Below are 17,748 nucleotides of genomic sequence, written 5' to 3'. Positions count from 1 at the left end.
TGGGTCTTCCCCGTGGCCTCCTACCGGTCGGACGTGCCCTAAACACCTCCCTAGGGAGGCGTTCGGGTGGCATCCTGACCAGATGCCCGAACCACCTCAACTGGCTCCTCTCGATGTGGAGGAGCAGCGGCTTTACTTTGAGCTCCCCCCGGATGGCAGAGCTTCTCACCCTATCTCTAAGGGAGAGCCCCGCCACCCGGCGGAGGAAACTCATTTCGGCCGCTTGTACCCGTGATCTTGTCCTTTCGGTCATAACCCAAAGCTCATGACCATAGGTGAGGATGGGAACGTAGATCGACCGGTAAATTGAGAACTTTGCCTTCCGGCTCAGCTCATTCTTCACCACAACGGATCGATACAGCGTTCGCATTACTGAAGACGCCGCACAGATCCGCCTGTCGATCTCACGATCCACTCTTCCCTCACTCGTGAACAAGACTCCAAGGTACTTGAACTCCTCCACTTGGGGAAGGGTCTCCTCCGCAACCTGGAGATGGCACTCCACCCTTTTCCGGGCGAGAACCATGGACTCTGACTTGGAGGTGCTGATTCTCATCCCAGTCGCTTCACACTCAGCTGCGAACCGATCCAGCGAGAGCTGAAGATCCTGGCCAGATGAAGCCATCAGGACCACATCATCTGCAAAAAGCAGAGACCTAATCCTGCAGCCACCAAACCAGATCCCCTCAACGCCTTGACTGCGCCTAGAAATTCTGTCCATAAAAGTTATGAACAGAATCGGTGACAAAGGGCAGCCTTGGCGGAGTCCAACCCTCACTGGAAACGTGTCCGACTTACTGCCGGCAATGCGGACCAAACTCTGGCACTGATCATACAGGGAGCGGACCACCACAATCAGACAGTCCGATACCCTATACTCTCTGAGCACTCCCCACAGGACTTCCCGAGGGACACGGTCGAATGCCTTCTCCAAGTCCACAAAACACATGTAGACTGGTTGGGCAAACTACCATGCACCCTCAAGGACCCTGCCGAGAGTATAGAGCTGGTCCACAGTTCCACGACCAGGACGAAAACCACACTGTTCCTCCTGAATCCGAGGTTTGACTATCCGGCGTAGCCTCCTCTCCAGCACACCCGAATAGACCTTACCGGGAAGGCTGAGGAGTGTGATCCCACGATAGTTAGAACACACCCTCCGGTTCCCCTTCTTAAAGAGAGGAACCACCACCCCGGTCTGCCAATCCAGAGGTACCGCCCCCGATGTCCACGCGATGCTGCAGAGTCCTGTCAACCAAGACAGCCCCACAGCATCCAGAGCCTTAAGGAACTCCGGGCGGATCTCATCCACCCCCGGGGCCTTGCCACCGAGGAGCTTTTTAACTACCTCAGCAAACTCAGCCCCAGAAATAGGAGAGCCCACCACAGATTCCCCAGGCACTGCTTCCTCATAGGAAGACGTGTTGGTGGGATTGAGGAGGTCTTCGAAGTATTCCCTCCACCGATCCACAACATCCGCAGTCGAGGTCAGCAGAACACCATCCTCACCATACACGGTGTTGATAGTCAAGTCAAGTCAAGTCAACTTTATCTATATAGCACGTTTTCAACAACTTTTAAATTGAACCAAAGTGCTTTACAGGTTAAAAAAAGCATAAAGCAAAAAAAAACAACTAAGCAAAACAAAACAAAAAAAAACAAACAAAGAACATACACAATGAATGTGCTAAACAAGATAGTGCAAATGCAATACGGTAAAAGGGGTCGAATAAAAAAGTTTTTAAAAAATATATAATAATTTGCAGAATAAAAATAATGAAAGTGCGACAAATTGAAAAAAAGATAGTGCACTGCTTCCCCTTCCTGAGGCGGCGGATGGTGGTCCAGAATCGCTTCGAAGCCGTCCGGAAGTCGTTTTCCATGGCTTCCCCGAACTCCTCCCATGTCCGAGTTTTTGCCTCCGCGACCGCTGAAGCCGCACACCGCTTGGCCTGTTGGTACCTGTCCGCTGCCTCAGGAGTCCTATGAGCCAAAAGAACCCGATAGGACTCCTTCTTCAGCTTGACGGCATCCCTCACCGCCGGTGTCCACCAACGGGTTCTAGGATTACCGCCACGACAGGCACCAACTACCTTGCGGCCACAGCTCCAATCAGCCGCCTCGACAATAGAGGCGCGGAACATGGTCCATTCGGACTCAATGTCCAGCACCTCCCTCGTGACATGTTCAAAGTTCTTCCGGAGGTGGGAATTGAAACTCTCTCTGACAGGAGACTCTGCCAGACGTTCCCAGCAAACCCTCACAATGCGTTTGGGCCTGCCAGGTCTGTCCGGCATCCTCCCCCACCATCGCAGCCAACTCACCACCAGGTGGTGATCGGTAGAAAGCTCCGCCCCTCTCTTCACCCGAGTGTCCAAAATATGAGGCCGCAAATCCGACGACACAACTACAAAGTCGATCATGGAACTGCGGCCTAGGGTGTCCTGGTGCCAAGTGCACATATGGACACCCTTATGTTTGAACATGGTGTTTGTTATGGACAATCTGTGACGGGCACAAAAGTCCAATAACAAAACACCGCTCGGGTTCAGTTCCGGGCGGCCATTCTTCCAAATCACGCCTCTCCAGGTTTCACTGTCGCTGCCAACATGAGCGTTGAAGTCCCCCAGTAGAACAAGGGAATCACCCGGGGGAGCACTCTCAAGTACTCCCTCGAGCGAATCCAAAAAGGGTGTGTACTCTGAGCTGCGGTTTGGCGCGTAAGCGCAAACCACAGTCAGGACCCGTTCCCCCACCCGAAGGCGGAGGGAAGCTACCCTCTCGTCCACCGGGTTGAACTCCAACATGCAGGCTCCGAGCCGGGGGGCAACAAGAATTGCCACCCCAGCCCGTCGCCTCTCACTGCCGGCAACGCCAGAGTGGAAGAGAGTCCAGCCCCTCTCGAGAGAACTGGTTCCAGAGCCCTTGCTGTGCGTCGAAGTGAGTCCGACTATGTCTAGCCGGAACTTCTCCACCTCGCGCACTAGCTCAGGCTCCTTCCCCCCCAGCGAGGTGACGTTCCATGTCCCAAGAGCTAGCTTCTGTAGCCGAGGATCGGACCGCCAAGTGCCCTGCCTTCGGCCGCCGCCCAGCTCACTTCGCACCCGACCTCTATGACCCCTGCTATGGGTGGTGAGTCCATTGGAGGGGGGACCCACGTTGCCTCTTCGGGCTGTGCCCGGCCGGGCCCCATGAGGGCAGGCCCGGCCACCAGGCGCTCGCCATCGTGCCCCACCTCCGGGCCTGGCTCCAGAGGGGGGCCCCGGTGACCCGCGTCCGGGCGAGGGAAATCTGGGTTCCTTGTTTTTATCTTTCATTGAGGTCTTCAAGCTGCTCTTTGTCTGATCCCTCACCTAGGACCAGTTTGCCTTGGGAGACCCTACCAGGGGGCATAAAGCCCCCGGACAACATAGCTCCTAGGATCATCGGGACACGCAAACTCCTCTACCACGGTAAGGTGGCAGCTCAGAGAGGAGTATTTGCAAATAATGCTATTAAATTGCTTCACATTGTTAATAATTTATGTATGTTTTAATACAAAATTATGCCTCTCATCTTAATAGTAGAATAAATGAATTGTTCAATTAAATTCAATAAAATAGTAATATTGTTTTAACAGTTATTTAATGTTAAACAATTGCATTTTTCTGGGTCTTGGGATGATAAAGTGTTATAATTATTACATTTTGTTTTTTATTATTATTTGGGTATATATTTACTTATTTTTTGGTGTTACCGTCACTTAGTACTATACGCATGTGCTTAGTGTATATGTATGTGCCAAAAAAATGTTTTTATGCTTGAGATAAATAATATGACTAATTTACTAAAATAAGACAAGTACATGAATTATTGTACAAATGATAATGACAAAAAGCTAGGTAGTTATTTCATGAATAAGGGGTGGGCGTTAATATGTTTCACTTCTCCCACTCCTTTTTGGATATGAAAAAATGTATCATTATGTGTTGTTTTAATTTTGTATGTGTTTGAGAAGTGAAAAGTATAAGCATCCGTACTTTACTGTATTGTTATTATTTTTCTTTTGTTATTAGTATACTTTGTTGTATTTTGTTTCTACTACTAGTGTATGAAAGGTTCTCATTCATCATAATAATAATAATCTTCATATAAAGAAGCAAACATTTCTGAAAAACAACTACCATGACTATCTTTCACATCATGCTGAATTTGTGAATCTATATTGGATTTAACGTATATTTTTAATAAACAAACAGTTTAACAGTTGAATTCAATGTGTGTAATTATGTTGTATAAATGTATCATTATTGAACAAATTAATACAATAAATGCAGCTGAGATAGGCTCCAGCACCCCCCGCGACCCCAAAAGGGACAAGCGGTAGAAAAATGTATGGATGAATACTATTAAGTTGTACAAGATAAAAAATACTAAATATTAACATTCTGTTTCTCCTCCACATCTAGGGTAAACAAAGCAAGACTGCCACCTAGTGGCAAAAGAAGAAACCCGGAAGTGGCTGTCTTCTTTCTAAAGCCATATTTCTTTGTAGAAGAACCACACTAACAATTTATCACGACAAATGGAATCAGCTGGTCGTTCGTGTTACAACAATGGAACAGTGTCACAGCTCGGTAAGAAACATTTTTAAACCATATGGAGGAAAATTTTTTTTTTTTTTTACAAAAGGAGTCTCATTTTCTGAAGAGCTATCGGTAGTCGCAAGTTAGCTAGCTTTGATGCTAGCGTCAGTTTATAGACAAAAACAATGCAAGTCAAACTAGCGACACTCTTTACAATAATTATAATGTACACACCCTGTTACAATAGTAATGACATGTTAGGGTTTTATAGTGAACTTAACTGTTGATATAAACGCCCATTTAGCAACTTAGCCACATCTCTTCCTTTTCTCCCCAATAGACGCTGAGGATTAGCAGGAAAGGAGACGTCCAAAGAGCTCAGGTTTGAATTCAAGTGTGTGCAGTCTATCACACCATGTTGGTGACAGCATACCTTGCCATATTCCTGCTGCTTCTCCTGTGTGCTGGCCTGGAGCTCGCAGCACGTCGTCTCACCCCACCTCAGCTGACTCAGACGGCTGCAGCCAACCCAGCCTTCGTCCGCTTCCAGAGCGTCTTCCTCCGGGCCTATCTGTTGGCCCTATGGGCGGACTGGCTCCAGGGTCCTTACCTGTATAAGCTCTACCGCCACTACAGCTTCTTGGAGTCCCAGATAGCCATCATTTATGTATGTGGCTTGGCCTCTTCTGTGTTGTTTGCTCCTTTTTCAGGATGGCTCCCCCAAGCTTTGGGCCGCAGACAGACTTGTCTGCTCTTCTGTCTGACTTACTCTGCTTGCTGCCTCACCAAGCTGTCCAGGGACTATTTTGTTTTGATCGTAGGTCGCATCCTGGGAGGTCTGTCCACATCCTTGCTCTCCACCACATTTGAGGCCTGGTATGTCCAACGGCATGTCAACGTCCACGATTTCCCCAAGGAGTGGATCCCCAGCACCTTCAACAAAGCTGCCACGTGGAACCATGGGCTCGCCGTGGGAGCTGGCTTAATGGCTAACTTGCTAGCTGAGTGGCTCCACTTGGGGCCGGTGGCGCCCTTCCTCCTGGCTGTCCCCTGTTTGCTGTGCTGTGCCTGGGTGGTGGTAACAGACTGGGGTAAGGAAGAAGCAGAAGGACCTGAAAGTGACAAACAGATGCTTCTTCTAGGCGCTCCAAATGGAGGTTTGACCCGTCCATCCGCAAAAGCCCGGTTCTCACGCAGCTGCCATGATGGACTTCGGTGTTTGCTTTCAGACAAGAGAGTCATGCTCCTGGGTGGCGTACAGGCTCTATTTGAAAGTGTCCTCTACATCTTTGTTTTTTTGTGGACCCCGGTACTGGACCCTCACGGACCTCCTTTGGGAATAGTGTTCTCCTGTCTGATGGCTGCCAGTATGGCTGGCTCCTTGATGTACCGCCTAGCCACCTCCTCACACTATCGTCTACAGCCCGGCCATGTACTCTGTTTGGCCGTTTTGATGGCCTTCTTCTCTTTATACATGCTAACTTTTTCCACCGCGCCAGGACAACCAAGACCGCATGAATCTTTCCTTGCTTTCCTGCTGCTGGAGCTGGCATGTGGACTTTACTTCCCCGCAGTCAGCTTCCTCCAGAGCAGGGTGATTCCCGAGGAGAAGCGGGCTGGAGTGCTGGCCTGGTTCCGCCTACCTCTGCACCTGCTGGCCTGTCTGGGTCTGCTGGCGCTCCACGGCGAGGTGTCGGGGACAGGGGGCGGGGAGGACGGCGGCGGTACCAGACACATGTTTGGAGGCTGTGCAGTCATGATGCTGGCGGCTTTGATGGCTGTTGTTGGTCTGTTCACGATAGGCAGGAACGACTCGGACCTCAGACTTGAGGGAGCCAAGGGAGAGGGCGAGATGTAGATGTTTCGCGTGTATCATTTGTATTTTTTGCGACTGGGTAGTAAACTATTAACAAAAGGACGTTTTGTTCATGCCAATGATGAGATTTTAGTTTTTCCATGTTACTTCTTGTTTTTGTCAATCAAATCGCTAATGAAATTTGGCCAAAATATGATTATTGCTATTTAATTCATTTTTACAGAGTATATGTATTGACAATATGTACAGTATGTCATAATATATTTTTCCTCATATGAAGTTTGTACAGAAAGCATCTTAAAGGATAGTGATGTAAAATGAGTGGTCCGTTGTGACACATATGTCATACTCACTGGTTCTGAGGAAAACTAAAAATATTTAAAAAATAAAAATAAAAATTACAATAGTTGGATTTTGGAGATCTCCTTTTGCATAATTTTTAAATAGCTACATTTAGGAGTAAGTAATGAATGTGAAAATAATTAGGAGCATTTGGGCAGCACATTAGCGTAGTATGACAGGTGACCAGTCCAGGATGTCGCCCGCCTCTCGCCCAAATTCAGGCGGGTAGTCTCTCACTCTCCCATAATCTTAATGAGGACAAGCTGTATAGAAAATTAATGGATGAAAAAATACGACTTGAGTGACTCTCAATATTGTTATTTAATTTAGTCTGTTCCGGCTATATAACATGAATTGACTGAACAGGTTTGAGATCACACTTCTGACCTTGGTTGTCATTGTAATGCACTTGTAGGATAAAAGGTTATTTTTAGGGATGTCCGATAATGGCTTTTTTGCTGATATCCGATATTCCGATATTGTCCAACTCTTAATTACCAATACTGATGTATACAGTCGTCAAATTAACACATTATTATGCCTAATTTGGACAAACAGGTATGGTGAAGATAAGGTCCTTTTTTTAAAAAAAATTAATAAATAAATTTAAAACATTTTCTTGAATAAAAAAGAAAGTAAAACAATATAAAAACAGTTACATAGAAACTAGTAATTAATGAAAATGAGTAAAATTAACTGTTAAAGGTTAGTACTATTAGTGGACCAGCAGCACGCACAATCATGTGTGCTTACGGACTGTACCCCTTGCAGACTGTATTGATATATATTGATATATAATGTAGGAACCAGGGGCCGTATTTATCAAGCTTCTTAGAATTACTCCTAAGAAGTCTGCTAAGAGTTGACTTATGAGTAAAGAAATTCTTCGCTGAAAGCTGCACTTAAAAGTTAGTTATCAAGCAACTTACTCACACTTTCAGCGAAGTGTAGGACTGAATCTTAAGTGTCACACTCAGAGCTGAATTACGACATTACTATGTGCCGTAAACGGAATTTTAGGTGACGTCATTTCTGTGTCCATAGAAATGACCAATCACGGAAGGGAATCCCTTGTCTAAGAATAAAGAAATATCTTAGAAATATTTAAGTGGACAATGAGAGTGTATATTTTGACAATAAACTACAAAATAATACAAAACAAACAAACAATATTGGCAATGAATCAAAAATAAATGTTTCCTTTTCTTTCCAATTCATTAATTAGGCAACTAATTTGAAACTGAAAGCGTGATGTTGCTGATGAGATGACGCCCCTTATTAAATCTGTGACAAAAATAATACCCGCTCGGTCTAAACGATACCGTTTGATCAGCTGCTTGTCATCAAACAAAGCCAGGACATCCTTCCGCTCCCTGAACGTTCGCACACGTCTCTCTCGCCTCAGTGCCATCCCCCGCTGGCAACTCCTAACCACGTATGACACCTCTGAAGGTCTCTTAAATATCGTGGAGAGTAGGAGTGATTCTTAGACTTAAGAAAGTTGATAAATAGCTTTTATTCTTAAGTTTGAGAGTAGGACTAAATTTCGCAAATTCTCAGGACTTAAGTGTAAAATGGCACTCTAAGACGCTTGATAAATACGGCCCCAGAATATTAATAACAGAAAGAAACAACCCTTTTGTGTGAATGAGTGTAAATGGGGGAGGGAGGTGTTTTGGGTTGGTGCACTAATTGTAAGTGTATCTTGTGTTTTTTATGTTGATTTAATAAAATTAAAAAACCCAATACCGATAATTTAAAAAACGATACCGATAATTTCCTATATTACATTTTAAAGCATTTATCGGCTGATAATATCGGCGGGCCGATATTATCGGACATCTCTAGTTATTTTTATAAAAATTTTAACTAAATAATAGTAAGAGTAAAAAAGAGACCAGGGGTTCTTAACCTTTATGACCTTGAGGACCAACTTTTTCACTACAGAAGGGCCCAAGGCCCACTGAAATTATAACACTGAATTAGTAACCTAATCTTAATTTTAATCATATTCAATAATTATATCTAACATACTTACAGTTTAACAGGATAATAATAATAAGCCTTGACAAATAATATGAAAGCATGTGTTAATCACAAATAATATTATCAAAGCTTAAAGGCCTACTGAAATGATTTTTTTTTATTTAAACGGGAATAGCAGATCCATTCTATGTGTCATACTTGATCATTTTGCGATATTGCCATATTTTTGCTGAAAGGATTTAGTAGAGAAAATCGACGATAAAGTTCGCAACTTTTGCTCGCTGATAAAAAAAAAAGCCTTGCCTGTACCAGAAGTAGCGTGACGTCACAGGAGCTAGTATTCCTCACAATTCCCCATTGTTTACAATAGAGAGAGAGAGATTCGGACCGAGAAAGTGATGATTACCCCATTAATTTGAGCGAGAATGAAAGATTCGTAGATGAGGAACGTTACAGTGAACGACTTGAGAGGCAGTGATGGACGTATCTTTTTTCGCTCTGACCGTAACTTAGGTACAAGCTGGCTCATTGGATTCCACACTCTCCTTTTTTTATTGTGGATCACGGATTTGTATTTTAAACCACCTCGGATACTATATCCTCTTGAAAATGAGAGTCGAGAACGCCAAATGGACATTCAGTGCCTTTTATCTCCACGACAATACATCGGCGAAATGCTTTAGCTACGAGCTAACGTGATAGCATCGTGCTTTAACTGCATATAGAAACAAAAAAATAAACCCCTGACTGGAAGGATAGATAGAAAATCAACAATACTATTAAACCGTGGACATGTAAATACACGATTAATGCTTTCCAGGCTGGCGAAGGTTAACAATGCTGTGCTAACGACGCCATTGAAGCTAACTTAGCAACTTAGCAACGGGACCTCACAGAGCTATGCTAAAAACATTAGCTCTCCACCTACGCCAGCCAGCCCTCATCTACTCATCAACACCCGTGCTCACCTGCCTTCCAGCGATCGGCAGAAGGACGAAGGACTTCACCCGATGCGTTTGGCGGCCCGGAGACGTAGGAAGTCAAGGTGAGGTCGGCGGCTAGCGCGGCTAGCGCTCCAACAAAGTCCTCCTAGTTGTGTTGCTGTAGTCCGCTGCTAATACACCGATCCCACCTACAACTGTCTTCTTTGCAGCCTTCATTGTTCATTAAACAAATTGCAAAAGATGTCCAGAATACTGTGGAATTATGAAATGAAAACAGCTTTTTGTATAGGATTCTACGGGTACCATAACTTCCGTTACTCTGACTTCGTCACGCGCATACGTCATCATACCGCGACGTTTCAGCCGGATATTTCCCGGGAAGTTTTAAATGTCACTTTATAAGTTAACCCGGCCGTATTGGCATGTGTTGCAATGTTAAGATTTCATCATTGATATATAAACTATCAGACTGCGTGGTCGGTAGTAGTGGGTTTCAGTAGGCCTTTAAGAGGGGCTGATTACAAAATAAATAGTATTCAAATATACTGCAAAAGAAAAAAAGGAATTTCCATACAATTACGCTGAGCTAAAATGATTAAATGTGTAACCACAAAAATAATAATGTTTTAAGTAAACTTTCAATAAAATTAAAGTGCAAATCAAGATTCACCTTCACCACTTTAGTCGTAATTTTTGTGCTCAAAAATCATCCGCTCCAGACTTCTGTTTGTTTGAAATTGTCATTACTGCTATGAAAAGTGTATTACAACGGAATACCGCTGGTTCCCATACGGACCAAAGATGAGAAACAAATTTTTTGGCCGTACTCGCGGCCCAATTATGGATAAGAAACACTGAACTTTACTTTAGATTCAATTCGACTACAGCAGCACAAGTTACTTGCATAAAAACATGTCAAGTGTTAAAAACGTATTAACATATGGTGTGGCCATCTACCTCCACCAACTCAATTAATAGACACCCCAAAATTAAATTGTATTGTCCATCCATCCATTTTCTACCGATTGTCCCTTTCGGAGTCGCGAAGGGTGCTGGAGCCTATGTAATGTAATATAGTCATTTTGAAATAAAACCAATTTCATTTCCATTCACTTTCCATTCCAAACTTCCATGGACTTCTCTTATCTACAGTGCCTATTTCAGTGCTAGAGTCCCAGCATCATGGTTATGTATGCTGCTGCGTCACTAGATGCTGCTAGAACGTCCCTGCGAGGGTGAGGGAGGGGTATGCGCGCCTCCCTGCTGCTGCTGTGTTTTCACTGTGCGTCACAATTTTTGTGAGAGGGTGTTGAAGAGACACCATCATCATCTTGTAGTTCAGCCAGGTTGGACCGCTTATACTTGGTGTGGATCAACTATACAAAATCTTGACTAGCATCATGACACAGGGCAAGGTAGGAAATCACGACTTAACATTTTTTGGCCTAGATTTATTACATAACAGCCTCTGATCTAGAACATGCAAATACTTAAAATGACATCGGTGTTTTCCCTGCGTTTTTGAGTCAACAGTAGGTACACATGCACATAATGATCCAAACATAGCTTTACAAAGATAATAATGCCAATATGTATCATACTGCCACAGATGTTTACTATTGTTAGAATTTGCACCGACCTACAAATGCGTAGCATCATACTGAAAGCTTTGTATTATAATCAAGGGGACACAATCTTACAAATAACTCCCAGTCATAAACTACAAGCACATATTGTTAAATGAATATCTCTCTGGCATTTAAAAACAATTTTTTGGGAAGGAAACCTTTTCAATAAAAGTATTGGATGTTATTAAAGTGCAAATTATGCTTATATGAGTCATATAAATGCCATGGCATCAATCAAAGCTGTGTAGAATTGTACACATACACTACCGTTCAAAAGTTTGGGGTCACATTGAAATGTCCTTATTTTTGATGGAAAAGCACTGTACTTTTCAATGAAGATAACATTAAACTAGTCTTAACTTTAAAGAAATACACTCTATTCATTGCTAATGTGGTAAATGACTATTCTAGCTGCAAATGTCTGGTTTTTGGTGCAATATCTACATAGGTGTATAGAGGCCCATTTCCAGCAACTATCACTCCAGTGTTCTAATGGTACAGTGTGTTTGCTCATTGGCTCAGAAGGCTAATTGATGATTAGAAAACCCTTGTGCAATCATGTTCACACATCTGAAAACCGTTTAGCTCGTTACAGAAGCTACAAAACTGACCTTCCTTTGAGCAGATTGAGTTTCTGGAGCATCACATTTGTGGGGTCAATTAAACGCTCAAAATGGCCAGAAAAAGAGAACTTTCATCTGAAACTCGACAGTCTATTGTTGTCCTTAGAAATGAAGGCAATTACACAAAATTGTTTGGGTGACCCCAAACTTTTGAACGGTAGTGTATGTAATGAATAAATATTACCTTGACCACACTAATATTGCTTTTCTTGCAAATTATTTGTCTTTTCAGCCTGCGCTCGCCAGCAAGGCCCCCGGTGACTCATCCAGTGGGCAGTCCTCAGTGTCCCCATCTCCCCCTAGTTATGAGGAAGCTACTGCAGGTACGTACAGTATATTCAAACCTCATCAGCAAACTACAAACAGGGGTGTTATAAAAAATGTATAACCATATGAATATTCTGTAGAGTATAATGGCCTCATGATATAACAACTGCCCCTTCATTTTATCATTTACATTGTTTACCAACAAACTGAATGACAACTTCCTTGGCATCAGGTCAAAGTGACAAGCAGATATTCAAGTTCGACTGCTGTAGAAATGTATTTCAAAATGGGTTACAATGACCCCAAAAAATTGCTTGTTGCATCAAATAAAACAATATTAAGAACTGCACTAAGGCTAGTCTGTTTTTTAAACCATCTTTATAATTTCGTAATTGATTCTGTTATTTGTGTTCTAAACAAAATGTGGTTGTATATCCTGCAAATAATATCAATTTTAAGTCCTTTGTAATGTGATGCATCATTTTGAAACCGCATTCATGTTCGAAATAAACTTCAACTTTACAATTGTCGTGAGAATATAGAGATTGAGCTATTTTGGTCCCAGAATTGATCCCTGGGGTACGTTGCAAAATACCTAGCTTCACGTATTGTTTCCTGTTGGTTAAGTACCTTCAATTCACCCAATTTACCCAATTCACAGTGACCACATTTTGATAATCAGGTGATTGCATGCAAAATAAAGTAATACAGTGATTTGTACAGATAAATACATATGATCATGTTCTCAACAGTGTTTCAATTTAGGTGGGGCATGAAAAAAAAAAAAAGAAAACCACTGCATTAGATTTTGCAGGCGTACCTAATAATGTGGCTGGTGAGTCTGCATTTGTCAAGGTACATGTATAGATCTAGAAAAGGTTACATGTAAATTCCTGTTAATTATCTTCTATATAGGTTCAAGTGAACCTTGCTACAATGACGTTGAGACGCTCACAGAGTTCACTTGGGATGATCGGAACATCCGAAGGATCTTCATACGTAAGGTATAATAAATATAATGAGCTTAATCATGACACCACATGTTACAATCTCAGGTGTGTAATGACCTTTTTTTTTTTTTTTAACTGACAAGCAATGATTATTCTGTTGAAGGTTTATGCCATCCTGATGATCCAGCTCTTAGTGACCTTTGCTATTGTGTCTCTTTTCACTTTCTGGTGAGTCAGCACTTTTCACTTAAAGTATTCTGTATTTAAGGACACCTTAGTGGACATCCTAAAACATATTAGCATTGCTTTTACTTGTTGTTGTTTTTTTAAGTGATCCAGTGAAGGACTACATTCAAACCAACCCAGGATGGTATTGGGCCTCTTAGTAAGTATTGTAATGAGTGCATTCATCTCACTTTTATATAACAATATTTATTTTTGTTCAACAGCGGAGTGTTTTTCGTGACATATTTGACTTTGTCTTGCTGCTCTGCACCGAGGTAAAAACTCACAATTGTTAACAAGACCGAAAAGTAAGCATAAGGCCATAATCTCATATTTTCCAATACTAAAAATCCTGTTTGCTTATGTCTACAGGAGACAATTTCCATGGAATTTGATCCTGCTCGCCATCTTTGTAAGTACAGTACAAGGCTTCTAAATGTATCATTCTTGATTACTTATTACATTTAAATGATGGCTGCATTTGTCAGAACTTTTTATCCTTGACTGATTGGGATACGCAGATGCATCTCAATAAATTACAATATCGTGCAAAAGTTATTTTATTTCAGGAGTTCAATACAGGCTAAGACATTAATTAAAGGCTCAGGCTTTTGCAGTTTATTTGCTAATTGGAGCACAACCCAGCTGTTAAAAATATTTTGACAAATTTTCAAATTTATTGAGGTACTGAATTTGGTTATGTTTCATTACCTGTAGGCTAAAATAATCAAAACTATTTAGAAATACAGTACCTTCTTAAAATATTTCACTCTGTGTGAGTTTCACTTTCTGGATTAAACTACTGAAATAAACAGTACAGTAGCAGTACCTTAACTTAAGGTTGCCCCAACTTAAGAGTGTTTTGAGATAAAAGCCGTCTATTGCTAATATTCATGCTTTTAGTTGTAAGCTAAAATTTAATTGGACAAGCATCCCCGTCATTAGATGGTGTAGCGAATGTCACAGTGAACCCCGTAAGATCAAACCAAAACATCTGGTGTTACTCCCTAGTATTAGCTTATAGCTGGAGATGGACATATGTTTGTTTTTCCAACACAAGCAGAATAAATATAATAGAATATTAAAATAATATCATTATTCTAAAATAGCTAAATGGGGGACATTTATCCATGAAATTATCGAGAAGCTACTGATGGTACATTTGACAAAGAAGCAGCCGGAAGGAGATAACATAGAATTCCACTCTCCAATGCTGTACATTATTAGTACATTACTTCATACTGTAGTCGTTTGTAGTACATTCTATTGTATTGTTTTTTATCCGATATTTCTAATATAAAACTTAGTTTTTCTGGTAAAAGTGTGCTGTTTTTGTGGGCTCAGCACCAATTCAATTGATATCATTTAATTTCAATGGACAGAGTTGATTTGAGGTACAAGTGTTTCAAGTTAAGAGCTTCGTCACAAAACCAATTAGGCTGTCAATTATTTATTATTTTTAACATTGTTTACTGCAGTGGTTGTACTTAATTTCTATAGTGTAGAATTGTGGAGAGTGATTTTACAACACCGCAAACTACAATAATGCACCTTTTAGTTATGCACGCAAACACATTTTTATCATAGTTGAAGATAATATTTACTAAAGTAGTTATCACTAGTCATTCAACGTGTCTTTTGTCCTGTTACAGACACTTGCTCTATCCTACATGACAGGGATGTTGTCCAGGTACTGTTCACTCCTTACCCCTATTTATTTACAGTATGTTACTTTGCATCATATGTGGTATAGCATGCATTTAGGAATGTCTTAAACCAGTTTTATAAACAGGAATATACTGTTTTTTGGCGTGTACTCATATTTATTTGTGCGTGTTGTCAAAGCTTCTACAACACCAAGTCAGTGGTTATGTGTTTGGGCATCACAACTGCAGTCTGTCTCCTGGTCACAATCTTGAGTTTCCAAACTAAGGTACCATTTTTTTTTACCTTTGCTTGTATTTATTAACATTTGATACCATGTATATTTACAAAGCATTGAAACTCGAGGTCAGAGGTTAATTTGCCTGCTCTATCTAGGTTGACGTGACATCATATCAAGGTGTGCTCCTCATCTTCTGTATTGTCATGTTTATCTCTGGACTGGTGCTTGCTGCGGTTCTTCCATTTCAATATGTAAGTACAACTCTTACCTAAAAAGGCCATGTTGGTTTTATGTATGATTATTAAAATATACACCGTTTAGGTACCTTGGTTGGATACTACCTATGCCGTTTTGGGAGCCATATTGTTCACCATGGTAAGTTCACAGTGTCCTATTAGGACCATGCAGTGTGTGTAGAACTTATTATTACTGCCTATGATTTTAAATGTTTGTGTGTTATTATCCTGTGCAGTTTTTGGCATTTGACACCCAGCTCCTCATGGGGAACAAACGCTACACCATCAGCCCAGAAGAGTATATTTTTGCTACACTCAACATCTACCTGGATATAGTCTATATATTCTCCTTCTTCCTCCAGATTTTTGGAACAAGACGCGAGTAAAATGGAAAAAAAGGCACACATAAAAAATAATGGTAAAGTATATCAGTATGTAACAATAGTCATAGCGTTTTGGTGGACCCAGATATTTTGTCTGACCTTGATATTATGGTTAGTTGTGAGATGTAGCTATTATACAACACATCTCTCAATATCTGCACAAAACAAGTCTTGAATCTCTCTTCCTCTCCAGCATGCTTTGGACATGTTTGGTATTTTAGCTTGACATCCTTGCAGTTTTCCAATCATAACAACAGACCTGTGTTTATGTCTTTAGCCTGAAGTATGCATGTTGCATTGCAGATTTCAACTTATGAGGTATTTGAGCTACTCAGTAAATCAGGGCATTCCAACCGGTGGACTTGGGGTCAAATTCGGCGCCGGAATGACACCATACAAAAACATTTTTGCAACAATTTCCTAAAAACACAGGAGTGTTCCTGTTGTATAGAGGAACTTTGACCACTGCAAACACATTGGCAGATCCTTGCATTGACATTTTAACCTTGCTAGCAAACAAAACACTAGGGTCCAAACTTGGGATTCGCATAACAGAGGCATTCTTCAAGGCACCCCTTTAAGTCATCTCCTTTTTGGCAGTTACACAAATTTTTTGTAATGTGATTTATGTAACAAAGGTGTTGCTGTAGCTTGTTTACTTCAGATGTAGTCAGTAATCATTTGTTCAACTTTTGCAGTTATACTAGTAGTGTTCCTAGAGTGCTGTCATAGAGATGATCTTTGAATAGTTTTCTTTGCAGAAGGTCCTTAAAAACAGCAGAGCACTCCTGTAACTGACAAAAAAACAAACGGAAATCAAATGTCTACTGTAGTTCTGGTTCTCCAGATTATACAAAGTAAAACTAATAGTGACGGGAGAAGTCACCCCCACCGTGGTCCTTATGTTGCTGTAAATGTGGCCCCCAAAACAATGTAGTTGAATATCCCTGCATTGCATCATGCATGACACACAAATAAGACTGCACCAATACAATTGTTTGATCATTGCACTGAGGATGAAAGAAGTAATGGTTTGAAGCAGACAGTGATTAGTTAGGTTGTTTTGAATTTGGGAATATTGTACAGTAAGTATCAATGTTTTATTATTTGCTTAATTGTCCTAAGTTGTGTTGTTTAAGTTTAGTCTGTTGTGGTCATTACGACAGTGCCACTCTCAAAGGCCTACATTTTTAGAAGGGGCTGATGCTATATATTTATGATATTCGAAGTTTATTTTTCTATGACAGAATAGTATATTTCAGGCAGTGTGAGTGCAGAGCATGACATGTATTTGTAAGTTAAGTGGCATTGGAATGCACTGAACGTTGGTGCAGTGTAAATAAGTGTGAACACTCACTTTGCATTTCATTGTAGTGTTATGTGGTACATTAATAAAGAGTGAATATGTACAAATGTGTCTATCATTGATAGAAATATAGTTCTTCCTCATACACACAAGAGCATAAACTATTCAAAAATGACGCATCCACACTTGTATGGTTTACTGTGAGTCGATGTATTCTAGTTGGACTTGCTCGTTGATGCTTCAGCCCACACCTTTTCAGTCAAATAAAAATGGCGAATTCTGTTTTGTTTTTGAACATATAATAAAACAATGTTGTTTATTGATTTGTATCATTTATTGGAATGAAAACACCAAACATCCTTTACGTCGAGAGGACCTCGCTGAGGTGGCTCGGACATCTACGGATGCCTCCTGCATGGACGCCTCACTGGTGAAGTGTTTTGTGCGTGTCCAGCCGGGAGGAGGCCTTGGGGTAGACACGCTGGTGGGATTATGTCATGCAGCTCGCCTGGGAACACTTCGGTGTCTGCCCTGTGGAACTAGAGGAGGTGGCCGGGGCAAGGGAAGTCTGGGAATTTCTGCTTATACTGCT

The 17,748-nt window shown here is 41.5% G+C and overlaps 2 protein-coding genes across 3 annotated transcripts; both read left to right on the top strand.

Annotated features, from left to right (window-relative positions):
- The first annotated feature begins 4,460 nt into the window (after positions 1 to 4,460).
- LOC133653013 (molybdate-anion transporter-like) lies at positions 4,461 to 6,820 on the top strand. Its single transcript, XM_062052000.1, has 2 exons — positions 4,461 to 4,616; positions 4,906 to 6,820. The coding sequence occupies exon 2, from the start codon at positions 4,981 to 4,983 to the stop codon at positions 6,421 to 6,423; it is 1,443 nt and encodes a 480-aa protein (XP_061907984.1). The 5' UTR covers positions 4,461 to 4,616; positions 4,906 to 4,980; the 3' UTR covers positions 6,424 to 6,820.
- A 4,058-nt stretch (positions 6,821 to 10,878) lies between these two features.
- On the top strand, positions 10,879 to 17,479 carry LOC133653654 (protein lifeguard 2-like). 2 transcript variants are annotated; one of them, XM_062053182.1, is made up of 13 exons: positions 10,879 to 11,068; positions 12,137 to 12,227; positions 12,937 to 13,006; positions 13,087 to 13,175; positions 13,285 to 13,349; positions 13,453 to 13,506; positions 13,571 to 13,621; positions 13,719 to 13,758; positions 14,999 to 15,036; positions 15,192 to 15,279; positions 15,387 to 15,482; positions 15,553 to 15,606; positions 15,704 to 17,479. In XM_062053182.1, exons 2-13 carry the CDS (start codon positions 12,210 to 12,212, stop codon positions 15,851 to 15,853), a joined length of 813 nt encoding a protein of 270 aa, XP_061909166.1. In that variant the 5' UTR covers positions 10,879 to 11,068; positions 12,137 to 12,209; the 3' UTR covers positions 15,854 to 17,479. The 2 variants fall into 2 exon arrangements, with proteins under 2 accessions (XP_061909166.1, XP_061909165.1); XM_062053181.1 differs by lacking the exon at positions 12,937 to 13,006 and having other exon boundaries at positions 10,880 to 11,068.
- The last annotated feature ends 269 nt before the right edge of the window (positions 17,480 to 17,748 follow it).

This window comes from Entelurus aequoreus, linkage group LG07, assembly GCF_033978785.1.
Source record: "Entelurus aequoreus isolate RoL-2023_Sb linkage group LG07, RoL_Eaeq_v1.1, whole genome shotgun sequence".
In the NCBI taxonomy this organism is placed as follows: Eukaryota; Metazoa; Chordata; class Actinopteri; order Syngnathiformes; family Syngnathidae; genus Entelurus; species Entelurus aequoreus.
Note: the sequence above shows the minus strand (reverse complement) of the source record. Positions and strands in the feature narration are given on the sequence as shown.

Bases quoted from the DNA above. Each gene is read 5' to 3' on its own strand.
- LOC133653654 (XM_062053181.1), top strand. The intron at 15,037-15,191 runs GTACTGTTCACT...GTGTTGTCAAAG, and splicing joins ATGACAGGGATGTTGTCCAG to CTTCTACAACACCAAGTCAG. The intron at 15,483-15,552 runs GTAAGTACAACT...TACACCGTTTAG, and splicing joins CGGTTCTTCCATTTCAATAT to GTACCTTGGTTGGATACTAC.
- LOC133653013 (XM_062052000.1), top strand. From the start codon at position 4,981: ATGTTGGTGACAGCATACCTTGCCATATTCCTGCTGCTTCTCCTGTGT.